Genomic DNA, 12,617 nt, shown 5'->3' on the forward strand with positions numbered 1-12,617 from the left:
CCGTGACCCACTAGCCCTCAGGGACCTGAGGAATGTAATAAAGACATTGCTTGGGTCTGGTCCTGCGATTGCCAGTAAGGTGACCTGGTCATTTTAATAATAATTAGTAATAATAATAATGTTACCGCAGTGGCGTCTAGGACACCTACTCTGTGCCTAGCCTCACACCAGACCCTCCATGTTCATTATTTCTTTTATGCCTCTGAGCAGGCCCATCAGGTAGGTTCATTCTGCACATTTTGTGTGTGTGTGTGTGGTACACGGGCCTCTCACTGTTATGGCCTCTCCCGTTGCGGAGCACAGGCTCCGGACGCGCAGGCTCAGTGGCCATGACTCACAGGCCCAGCTGCTCCGCGGCATATGGGATCTTCCCGGACCGGGGCACGAACCCGCGTCCCCTGCATCGGCAGGCGGACTCTCAACCACTGCGCCACCAGGTAAGCCCCCATTCTGCACATTTTAAAGAAGAGACAGGAATTTCCCTGGCGGTCCAGTGGTTAGGGCTCCATGCTCTCATTGTCAAGGGCCTGGGTTCGATCCCTTGTCGGGGAACTAAGATCCCACAAGCTGCGTGACACAGCCAAAACAATTAAATTATATTAAATTAAAATTAAAAAAATAAAGAAGATCCAGGTTCAGAGAGGAGAAGAGGTGTGGCCAAGGTCACATGGCTGGGGTGTCAGCACCAGGATTTGAAGCCAGGTCAGTTTGAGCCCTTTCCCCGCGTAACCTAGGCACACCTCATAGAGTACATCCTTGTCTGTAACAGGGCTGTTCATGCCTTCCTCTCAGGGTTCTTGTGCAAATGGAGATGAAACTTGTGGAGGGCTTGGCACACAGTAAGCACTCCTGACATCAACGGCAACTTTAGGAGAAGCATAAGAGGCCCTTTCCTTTAAAAAGGGAGAGGCAGCCTAGGGCTATGGATGGGGATGGGCTCTGGAGGGAATCTTGGGTTGGGTTGTGGGGCTGTGTGACCTTTGGTGAGTCACTAGACATCTCTGGGCCCGTTTCCTCATCTGGAAAATGGGGAGAAGAGCAGTCCCTCTTTCTCAGGATGAACCAGCAGAATTCAAATAAAACCTAGGGCTTTAGCACACAGTAGGTGCTTAATAAATGGGGGTTAGGGCAAGAGTGGACACCCTAGAAATAATACACAGTGGAGGTGTCTGGGAGGGTCCCTGGGGGGCTTGTCTCTCTTGCAGGAATGACCACTCCTTGGATTGACTGGGGACATGGAATGGGCCCCCAGGCTGACTATAGGTGGACTGCGTATGGGGGTTCCCAAATCTGCAAGATGTAGAGGTCTGGGATGTGCAGTGAAGTGGGCCTGGGTTCAAGTCCACCTCTGCAGATGACTTCAGGTGTGGCCTTGGGCAAGTCACCCCGTTGCCTCTGAACGAAGTGTGAGTTATCCTCAGCCAACCCTGCTGGGATGTCACAGGCAGCCAATGTGATGAAAGAATGGCAGGTGTTTCCTGAACTGTAAAGCACTGTGCCAGCCTCAGTGAATAACATTCCTGCCACCACACCCTCTCCAGAGGCCTCCTCTGGCGATTCTAATGAATCAGTGAGGCGGTGAAGCTTTAGTCCCCTTGAGGAATTCAGGGATCGAGGGGGGAAAAGGCAACTTGAGTAGTCGAGGGTTGGGCTTTGGGGGGCCCTGAGCTGGGACAGCATGGGCCTGATCTCCACACCTCGCCTCTGCCCACCAAGACCCACAGTGAGGCACTTCCAGCCCTCTCGGTGGAGAGACATCCAGAAGTCACCCCTTTCCTTGTACAAATGGGGAGATTGTGGCCCAGAGAGGGTGCAGCCACACCCAGGATCACATAGTGAGGACAGAGGTTAGATTCTTGGCTGCCTCCCTCTTGTCTGCCAGGTTAAAGTTGGGAAACACGTTTTCGGAGCAGCTGTGACTCAGTGATGTGTGTTTATTCCTGGAGCCCAGGGAGACCAGATTCTACATTGAGATGAGGGGTCGCCCTGCCTTCCTCTGGCCCGGCTCCTCTGCAGTACCCTCAGATGCGGATGTGGAAGGTGCTGGGTGCAAAGAGAAAAGGAGTCTGTCAGCAGGCAGAGGGTACCCTTCCTTTGTCCTTCTCCCCAACACTCCCACCAGGAGTCCCCGAGGCATGCAAGGAGCCACAGTGGGTGGGGGAGAGATAGACCCCCTCAATAAACCCCAGGCCGTGGCCTTCCTGACCCCCACAGGGGTTGAGAGCACATCACTTTGGATCAGAGTGTACATCCTGGCTCTGCCCCAGACTCTAAGTGCGCGGCTACCCCTCTCTGGGCCTCAGTTTACTCCCCTGTAAAATGGGGATAAGCTGTCCCTCCTTCACTGTGCTGTAATAAGGGCTAAAAAGAGGCCAATGTACAGGGCGGGACATACAGTAGGTGCTCAATTAGTAGCAAGGGATTCATCCTGGTGTCATTATTTGTGTCTCTGTGGCGGGAGACCAGCCTTGCTTATCCAGGGTAGAGGAAGGAGGCCCTCTGGTCATGAAAGGATACCACCAATGATAACAGCCACAACAGCAACCATAAGCAGTTACTGAGCACCTACTGTATACCAGGCACTGCTCTAAATTCTTTCCGTGTACTAGCTCAGAGGTCACTCAACTTTTCTCTGCAAAGGGCCAAATAGTTGATATTTCCAACTTTGCACAATGACTCAGCACCACCATGTAGCTCAAAAGCAGCCGTAGACACTATGTACACAAACAGGCATGGCTGTGTGCCAATAAAACTAGCAATAGACACGGAAATTTGAATTTCATACGGCTTTCATGTGTCGTGGAGTATGATTATTCTTTTATTTTCTCCCCCAACCATTTAAAAATGTAAAAACCATTCTTAGCTCACGGGAGGTACAAAAAAACAGGTGGTGGGCCAACCCCTGTATTAACTCATTTAACCCATGCTATCCACCCTACAGTGGAAGCACTGATTCTCCCCAGGGCTGCCAAGTGCTATGGTACAGTCTGTTCACTACAAAATGTTCAAGCAACTGAGGGCTGAAGTCCAACCATATTCCATTCACCCAAAGAGCTGTGTCCACCCAGAGGAGGTGTTCACAAGGTCTCTAATTATCCCCATTTTAAAGACACAGGGACTGAGGCTAGGGAGGTCAGGAAAGTTCCCCAAGGTCACAAATGAATGAACAGAGGGATTTTCACAAAGGGAGTCTATGAACCCTTTCCATAAGAGCCTCTCTCATACATGGGAACGGATTGTGCAGGGTGGAGAGGAATGTCACCTGAGGAAGTCCGGCGCCCGCAGGATCATGTTCTGGAAGTCTTCCAGGGACAGTCGCCCGTCGTGGTCCCCGTCGGCCTCATCCAGCACCTTCTCACACACCAGGCTCACCTCCTCAGCGCTCAGCTCTCCCCGCGTTAGCTTGGTCACCGTCTGCTCCAGGTCCCACACACAGATGTAGTCATCGTTGTTAAAGTCTGCACAGCAGAACAGGTGGGGCTGTGGTGGTGAGGGGACACAGGGGCAGGCAGACTGGGCCAGTCATGGGCACATCTTTTCCCTGTCTTACAGAGGAGGAAACTGAGCCACTGGAGGGAACCCAAGACCCTAGGGTAATATCTGGATCTTGCTTTGGAATTGGGCAGGGACCTGCTGGGAGGTCATTCATTCACTCAAGTATTTATTGAGCACCTACTATGTGTCAAGTGTGTGATAACTGTTATTCATTCCCTCTTTCAACAAGTATTTATTGAGTGCCTACTCTGTGCCAGGCACTGTGATAAATTTTCATTCGTTCAGCAAGTATTTACTGAGTACCTACTAAGTGCCAGGCACAGAGACAGATGGTGAACCAAAAAGACACTGTCACTGCCCTCGTGTCTCCTCAGAGAGAAAGTCAATAAGGAGTGAACAGATGAATGAACAAGAAATTAAGCAGCATTGCTCCATGAAAGGAGAGAAATAGGCTGTGGCATGGAGAGTAACTCGGGGGCATGGGTTACTTTTCACCAAAATTTCAAGGTAAGAAGGAGCCAGGGGAAAGGTATTCTAGACAAGGGCACAACAGAGGCAAAGGCCTAGAGGCAGAAAGAGTTTGGTGTGTTGGGGAAACAGCCAGGCCATTGTGGCTGGAATGGAGTCAGTAAACGGATGGGGTGGGGAGGTACCAGGGTGAGGTGAAGGACAGGGCCACGCAGGGCCTCGGAGCCCTTGGGGAGACATTTGTGATGGCAGGACAGCCCCTGGCCCGACCCGGTCTCATTCCCGCTTCCCCACCCCGGGTCCCTGCACACACCATAAATTTTAAAAGCGTAGTAGGCTTTGAGGTCGCAGGGAGCCATTTCACTCATCACAGAAAACATGTCCAAGAAGTTGTCCAAGGTCATGTGGCCATCCCCATCCTCGGAGAAGACCTGGGCAATCCTCTGACGGAAAGGGTTGTCCTAGAGACAGGAAGCAGGGAACCAATCCCTGACCAGGACCTTGGGGGGAGGGCTCTGCATGGTTTCACTCTCAACACTCACCTTCCTGGGAACCTCCAAGTACCCCTCACCAAGACTCTCTTCCTCCCATGATCCCTGGAGAGGACTTCAGGCAACTCCAATCTCCACCCCAGTGGTCTGGGTGTCGTTAACCCCATTTCCAGCTTCAGAGGCAGTCACATGACCCGAGTGAGGCCAATCAGGGATTTCCATTCACCTGGCATCCGTGATTGCCTCTGGGATGAGCATATGACTCAAACTTGCCAATCAGAGGCTGCCCTGGGAGAGTTGCTGAAAAGTTGGGGTGGAGGAACCTTATTTCTGCTTGTTGCAGAGCTTATGGGAGGAAATCTGAGGCAGCTGGTGTTTCCCTTCACTACCTCAAGAGAACAGGCTTCCTGAGACTGAAGACTCTTCCTGGGAGAAGCTGAAAGATGGAGGGAGATTCCCAAGCATATTCTCAGAGACCCTGGTTCCAGCCGTACATGATGCTAAGCCTCTCCCTGCATTTTTGTTCATGTGATCCAACCCATTCTGTCCCTCTTGAATGAGGTTTCTGTCCCCTGTGATAAAATAATCTCTATCCACAGTCCCTCACCCCAAGAGTCCCCTCCAGAGTCACAAACTATGTGTCAGACAACCAGCTGAGAAGAACCCACATTTAATAGCTCCTACTATGAAAAGAAAAACTAATGTTCCCTGAGTACTTGTCATGTCACAGGCCCTGTACTGAGCCCTTTACCTGCATTATCTCATCTCATCTTCCCAACAACCCAGGGTTTAAATCCTGTCTGTGTCATGTCCTAGCTGTGTGATTATGAACAAGTGTCTTAACCTCTCTGAACTTCAGTTTCTTCATATGTAAAATGGAAATAATCACAGTACTCACCTCATAGGAATGCAGCAAGGGACATCCCTACTACTTTTTCCCTGCCTGCCCCATGGCCCAGGCATACCTTCAGTTCAGGCATGCTGCCAATGAGCTCGTAAGGAACCTTCACATCAGGGTAGCTGGTATAGTCGAGAGGGACAAGCTGGGGGGCAAGGTCCTGGTAGCGATAGAAGAGCCTGGTGTGGGGACAGAAACAACGAGAAGGTCTGGGAGATGGGTGTGTGTGGCCTTGTCCCTACTCTCTCACTCTTGCAGCTGCTTACTCTACACTGAAAGATGCTGAGTCCCCAAGAGCCATTAGCCGTGGGCCTAAGCCTCACACACACAAAGCCAGACACAGGTGCCTTTATCGCCCTGGGGACAATGCCAAGGTAAAGAGAGGACTCCAGAGCTAGGGAAAACTAGAGTGCAGGAAGCAAGCCAGGGAGGAGGAAATTCTTCCTGGAGGAGGGGGCATTGATGCTGGGTTTTGAAGCATGAGTAGGAGCTTACCAAGCAGTTGGGGTTGACAAAGAGAGAGTGTTTAAGGCAAGGTCATTCATTCATTCCCTCTTTCAACAAGTAGTTATTGAGTGCCTACAGTGTGCCAGGCACTGTGATAAATTTTCATTCATTCATTCATTCATTCAACAAGTATTTACTGAGTACCTACTATCTGCCAGGCACAGAGACGGATGGTGAACAAAACAGACACTGTCACTGCCCTTGGGTCTCCTCCGAGAGAAAGTCAATAAGAAGTAAGCAGATGAAAGAACAAAAAAGTAAACAGCATTGCTCCATGCTAGGAGACAAATAGCATTCACATTTAGCATTCAGAGAATCTGAGCCAATCTATGTACCTCTGGACATTATCACATCATTGGCAAGGCCTCTAAAGGCCCACATCCTCACACTTTCCTTCTCTCCCTTCACAGCGGGGGGCAGGGTTCTCTCAATGGGGCGGAGCAAACACAAAAGTCTAATATTCAGGTTTTTCAAAAGGGTAAATGAAAGACATTTTGCAAAACACCAAATGCCATACACACTACCTAGATGGTAGAGCCAGCTCTCCACCCTAATGCCCTCACCTGGTGACACCATACCATCATTGAAGCATGCTGAGCAGTAGCCTTGTAGAGACCATCCTTGATGAGTCAGAGGTCCCCAAGTTGCTAGGGACTGTCTCTGAGGGGGACAGGAGCCCCTCGGTCACATGATGACTAGGAACTCGAGGAGGAGATATCTGGAACTTCAGTCCTGGGTTCCTTCAGAGAATAGCCTGGGCTTGGGTTTGGGCTTCTGTATGGCCTTGTGTAAGTCCCTCTTCCCCTCATCCCCCTTTCCCCTCAGTAGGTCTGTCTGACAAGCGAGAAGCTTGAGGCAGACAAAATGTTAGTCTCCAACTCCTTGGGGCTCTACCCATCTACCCAGGGGCCTGGGGTCAGCCTCCCTTGTCTGAGCCTCAGTTTCCCCATCAGTAATCCAATCGTGATGGCCAGGATGACCTTGCAAGCTGTCCTCACCCAGACAATGGGGCTCACTGGTGAAAGGTGTGTCCATCAATAATGGATGTCCTGTGCCCACACAGTTGGGGCCTTGGCCCCTATCACTCTGCAGCTAAACCCCAGCCAGCTTCAGTTTCACAGCTCCAAGTTCATGGGTCGGGGCCTCTGGATAAGAGCTCCAGAGTGATGGGATGAGTGATGATGTAGAATACCCACCTGTGCCTGTCTCGCTCACACCAGGGACCTGCAGCAGCCTGGGGCCACCTTCTCACTCTCTAACATTGATGTCAACCCCACAGCCCAGAACTGGCTCTAGACTCTGCCCCTGGCCTCCCAGCCTCTTGACACTGGCCTCAGGGGGATCTTTCTAACATGCTGATCTGTATCTGCCATGCTCACACACTCTCCATGGCTCCCCACCACCTTTGGGAGAAAGGCCAAGCTTGTCAGCCTAGAGACGTGACAACAGGACCAGATGTGACTTCTCAGCCTTCCCGTCTCTGCATCCATCCACCAACCATGCACGCAATCCCCCCATTAGTGCTTTAACCCTTATGAAGCATTGAACGTGGTCAAATTGCAAATCAAGCAACGTATAGCAAGTTTCCACCTCTTCCTCCCTCCTCCCTAGACTGACCTCATGATTTCCTTCCTCGTGAAGAAGGTGCAGTCCTGCGGAGAGAGATGTTGGCTTGACCCAGACCCTGCCTGGGGGGGGGGCCTCCTTCCTCTCCCACAAGCCCACGTCCATCGCTGCCTGAAGCCACACACAGAGCCTCCCCAGAACGCTTGCTGACTGCACACCCAGGATGAAGAGATGCTGTCCCCATTTCTTGGGCCAGTAAACCAAGGCTGCCAAACCCACCGAGGGCCCGGCCCATCACGCCTACCTGATATGCTTCCAGCTGCTCATGAGTAAATACTGTTTGCTTGTTGCCCATGGTGAAGACCACTGCCAGGACCCTGGAACAAGCTCCCAAAGCCCCCAAACTCCTCGGGGCCACACCGGTTGGCAGGCTGCTGTGTACCAGTGTCTGGGCAAATCTCCCTGCCCTGGTTGTCACCTGCCCACCCTCCACATCACCCCCAGCCTGGGTGAGACTCAAATTACAGCCGAGCTCTCTGGGCAACAGCCTGAGTATGTCCATAGCCACCAGAGCAAGGAGAAGGGCTTTGGGAGGTCACAGGGTAGCCCTCAGTGGGGAGAGCACACGTGCCACCACCAGGTGAGACCGAGGTTATGGGGCACCTTTGAGAGATGGGCAGGGTGATGGAGAGGCTGCCAGCACACCCCAGGTCAAATTCCAGCTCTTTACCCACTAGTTGTGTGGCCTTAGGCAAGTCATCTGGTCTCTCTGAGCCTTGTTTGTAAAATGGAAATTATATTAGTACCTACCTCATAGAGTTGTTCTGAAGATCTAATGAGATCATTAATACAACCCCCCAAAAAATATTTGACCACTGGATACAAGCAAGCTCTAGGCACATAATGGTAAACAAGCTAGATGAGGTATGCATTGGGGATGATGATGAGGACGAGGCTATGGCTTGAGAAAAGCAATCCAATGTCTAAGTTTGGGTTCAATAACACCAGAGTTCTTTATTGGAGTACTTGTCAGAGGCTTTAATATGTTAATGTGCGCCATACATCCTCAAGGGGTAAATACAATGTAGCAGCTCCCAACCTTATTAAGACTCAGAATCCTCTTGGGCAGAAAATCTGGGAGTTGAAAGTTCCCAGCCTGGCACTCCCTGCCCTTCTCACTCTGGATCTGGCCTCCTTCCACTTTCCTCTCCTGCTCAGCCAGTTCCAGCCCCATACCCCAGGCCCCCTGAATCACTCTTGAGTCTTCCCCTTCCCTCATCCCCACTCTCCCTGGCCTGGACCATTGCAGTTCCTCCCACAAGACTCCTCTGGCCCCTGCCTCAGCTTCCATACTTTGCCCCAGCGTGTGAAGCCATCCTGTAAAATATGACTATGATCAAGCTTTAAAGACCCCCCTGAAGATGATCTTTTTGGGGGAAAAAACTGACAATACCAAGTGTTGACGAAGACATGGAGCAACTGGAACTCTTATACATTGAGGGTGTGATGCAAAATGGTACAGCCACTATGGAAAATGGGTTGGCAGTTTTTTATAAAGTTAAACATACACTTACACATGACTCAGCAATCCCACTCCTGGGTATTTGTCCAGGGGAAATGAAAACCTATGTGCACACAAAAACCTGTACGTGTGCACGAAATAGAGACAATATTTGCAAATCATGTAACTGGTAAGGGACTAGTCTCCAAGCTATATACAGAACTATTAGAAGTTTACAACAAAAAGACAAATAACCCAAGAAAAAAATGGGCAAATGTTGGGGGGAGGGAGGGATGAATAGGTGAAACACAGGATTTTTAGGGCAGTGAAACTACTCTGTATGATACTATAACGATGGCTATGTATCATTATACATTTGTCCAGACCCACAGAATGTACAACATGAAGAGTAAGTTCTAATTAAACTATGGACTCTAGCTGATGATGGGTCAATGTAGGTTCATCACCTGTGACAAATGTGCCACTCTGGTGGGGGTTGTTGATATCTGGGGAGGCTGTGCATTAGTGGGGCAGGAGATGTAAGGGAAAACTCTGAATACCTTCTTCTCAATTTTGCTGTGAACCTAAAAATTCTCTAAAACCAAAGTCTATTAAAACAAAGCAAAATGGGTAAAGGATTTGAATAGACATCTCTCCAAAAAAGATATACAAATGGCCAGTAAGCACGTGAAAAGATGCTCGACATCACCAGTAATTAGGTAAATGGAAATCAAAACCACAGTGAGGTACCACTTCACACCCACTAGGATGGCTATACTAAAAAAGACAGACAATAACAGGTGTTAGCCAGGATGTGGAGATATTGGAAACATCATACACTGCTGGTGGGAATGTAAAGTGGTGCAGACGCTTTGGGAAACAGTCTGGCAGTTCTTTAAAAAGTTAAACTTATAGGGCTTCCCTGGTGGCGCAGTGGTTGAGAGTCCGCCTGCCGATGCAGGGGACAGGGGTTCGTGCCCCGGTCTGGGAAGATCCCACATGCCGTGGAGCGGCTGGGCCCGTGAGCCATGGCCGCTGAGCTTGCGCGTCCGGAGCCTGTACTCTGCAACGGGAGAGGTCACAACAGTGAGAGGCCCGTGTACCGCAAAAAAAAAAAAAAAAAAAAGTTAAACTTATAGCTACCATATGACCCAGCAATTTTTATTCCTAGGTGAAGAGAATTGAAAATATATGTCCACGTAAAAACTTGTACATGAAAGAAAAGTAGAAACAACCCTAATGGCCATCAATGGGTGAATGGATAAAGAAATTGCGGTCTATCCATACAATGGAATATTATCCAGTCATACCAAGGAGTGATGCACTGATTCATGCTATGACGTGGATGAACCTCAAAACCATTATGGCTGAGTGAAAGAAGCCAGACACAAAATGTCACATGTTGTATGATCCCATTTATATAAAATGCCCAGAACAGGCAAATCCACAGAGACAGAAAATAGATACACGGTTGCCAGAGGCTGAGGGAGGGGGAATGGGGAGTGACTTCTAATGGGTATGGGGTTTCTTTTTGAGGTGATGAAAATGTTCTGGAATTGAATAGCGGTGAATGTTACACAACATGGTGAACGTACTCAGTGTGACTGAATTGTGCACTTTAAAGGGTGACTTTGATGGTATGTGAATTGTATTTCAGCTTAAAAATTTCTTTGTACATAAATTTTTATAGCAGCCTTATTCATAACCTTCAACAACGGGAAAAAACACAAATGTCCTTCACCTGGAGAATGGATAAACAAACTGTGGTTTGTCCATATGATAGAATACTACTTAGCCATAAAAAAGAATGAACTATTGATATGCACAATGTGAATGAATCTCAAACGCATTACGCTTAGTGAAAGAAGCCTCACTTCCTTCAAGTGAGTCAAGAAGACATCTACCAGATGATTTCATCCACTCATGTGACATTCTCAAAAAGACAATACTATAGGAACAGAAAATATATTAATGGTTGCCAGGGGCTGGGAGGTGGGAGGAGGAACAAGGGAATTTGGGGGGTGATGGAACTGTTCTATATCTTGATTGTAGTGTCGGTGACATGGCTGTATTCATTTCTGAAAACTCATAGTACTGTACACAAAAAGGGTGAATTTTATTGCTGGTCAATACATTTTTTAAATGAAGACAATAACAAAACTAGTTTTTAAAAACCTCCTTGCTCCCCATTGCCTCGTGGTTGAAGTCCAAATTCCTATGCCTGACCCCATCAAACACTTTGTGATTTGGTTATGTAACTCCCCCCCCCCAATTAATTAATGATTGAACATGTACTGTGTGCCAGGCGCTGTCCTAGGTCCTGGTAATACATTTGTGGAAAAAAATGAGTTTCTGATCTCATGGATCTCACATTCCAGTGAGCAAGCAACCAAATAAACACATAATTAGTCAGGAGGGCTAAGTTCTAAGAAGAAAAATAAAACAGGGCAGACATAGATAGAGATGAGGGTGAGCTATGTAGATGAGGGTGAGCTATGAGGGTGAGCTAACAAGATTAGGAAAGGAAGGCACCTCTGTTGGGGTGACATATGAGTAGTGACTGGAAGGAAGTGAGTGGGAAGTAAGCTGTGTGGGAAGAGAGTCCCTGGCAGTGGGAACAGCAAGTGCAAAGGCCCTGAGGCTGGAGCAAGCATCACACAGTTGAGAGAGAGCAAGCCAGCCAGTGCTGTATGTAGGGGCTCAGCAAGCACTAACTATGATTAAGTCAATTAATAACGGTTAATTAAGCTGCTGCTCATGTCTGCCATTAGAGGCTGCTTCTCTGATACACCAGCTCCAATGATGGAATTTTTTTCTTTTTTGCATTTCCAAGAAATCAGTTTTCATGGTATAAATAAATTAATTTTATCTTGGCATAGATCAATTTCAGCTTTATTATGTTAAACTATATGCAACAATACCTTATAGTTTATCCTGGACTTCAACCATGAGGCAATGGGGAACAAGGAGGTCTTTTTAAATCCCCTTATAATATAGGCTATAGGACTTCCCTGGTGGCACAGTGGTTAAGAATCTGCCTGCCAATGCAGGGGACACAGGTTCGATCCCTGGCCTGGGAAGATCCCACATGCCACGGAGCAACAAAGCCTATGTGCCACAGCTGCTGAGCCTGTGCTCTAGAGCCTGCGAGCCACAACTACTGAGCCCGTGTGCTGTAACTACTGAAGACTGTGTGCCTAGAGCCTGTGCTCCGCAACAAGAGAAGCCATTGCCATGAGAAACCTGCGCACTGCAAGAAAAGTAGCCCCCGCTCTCCGCAACTAGAGAAAGCCCACGTGCAGAAAAGAAGACCCAACACAGCCAAAAAAAAAAAAAAAATAATAATATAGGCTGTAAAACTCAGAATCATAATAACAATACTGCATGTCACTAATCACCAGGGAAATGCAAATCAAAACCACAATGAGATATCACTTCACATCTGCAAAAACAAAACAAAACAAAAACACACAAAAAACAAGTGTTGGCAATGACGTGGAGAAATTGGAACCCTTGCACACTGTGGGTGGGAATGCAAAATGGTGCAGCCTCTGTGGAAAACAGTATGGATGTTCCTCAAAAATTAAAAATAGAACTACCATATGATCCAGCAATCCCACTTCTGGGTATAAATCTAAAAGAATGTAAATCAGGACTTTGAAGAGATGTTAGCATTCTTATGTCCATTGTA

General features: G+C 48.5%; 1 protein-coding gene across 2 annotated transcripts; it reads right to left on the bottom strand.

Moving 5' to 3' along the window:
• Positions 1 to 1,919: 1,919 nt before the first annotated feature.
• On the bottom strand, positions 1,920 to 7,780 carry CIB3 (calcium and integrin binding family member 3). 2 transcript variants are annotated; one of them, XM_065874347.1, is made up of 6 exons: positions 7,730 to 7,780; positions 7,477 to 7,511; positions 5,420 to 5,531; positions 4,277 to 4,424; positions 3,263 to 3,458; positions 1,920 to 2,043 (listed from the first exon to the last, which is right to left on the bottom strand). In XM_065874347.1, exons 1-6 carry the CDS (start codon positions 7,778 to 7,780, stop codon positions 2,022 to 2,024), a joined length of 564 nt encoding a protein of 187 aa, XP_065730419.1. In that variant the 3' UTR covers positions 1,920 to 2,021. The 2 variants fall into 2 exon arrangements, with proteins under 2 accessions (XP_065730419.1, XP_065730420.1); XM_065874348.1 differs by lacking the exons at positions 5,420 to 5,531; positions 7,477 to 7,511 and having other exon boundaries at positions 2,022 to 2,043.
• Positions 7,781 to 12,617: the final 4,837 nt, after the last annotated feature.

Source organism: Phocoena phocoena, chromosome 3, assembly GCF_963924675.1.
Source record: "Phocoena phocoena chromosome 3, mPhoPho1.1, whole genome shotgun sequence".
NCBI classification, from domain to species: domain Eukaryota; kingdom Metazoa; phylum Chordata; class Mammalia; order Artiodactyla; family Phocoenidae; genus Phocoena; species Phocoena phocoena.

Bases quoted from the DNA above. Each gene is read 5' to 3' on its own strand.
- CIB3 (XM_065874347.1), bottom strand. From the start codon at position 7,780: ATGGGCAACAAGCAAACAGTATTTACTCATGAGCAGCTGGAAGCATAT. The intron at 4,425-5,419 runs GTATGCCTGGGC...TCCTGTCTCTAG, and splicing joins GCAGCATGCCTGAACTGAAG to GACAACCCTTTCCGTCAGAG. The intron at 3,459-4,276 runs GTGTGTGCAGGG...TCTGCTGTGCAG, and splicing joins CTACGCTTTTAAAATTTATG to ACTTTAACAACGATGACTAC.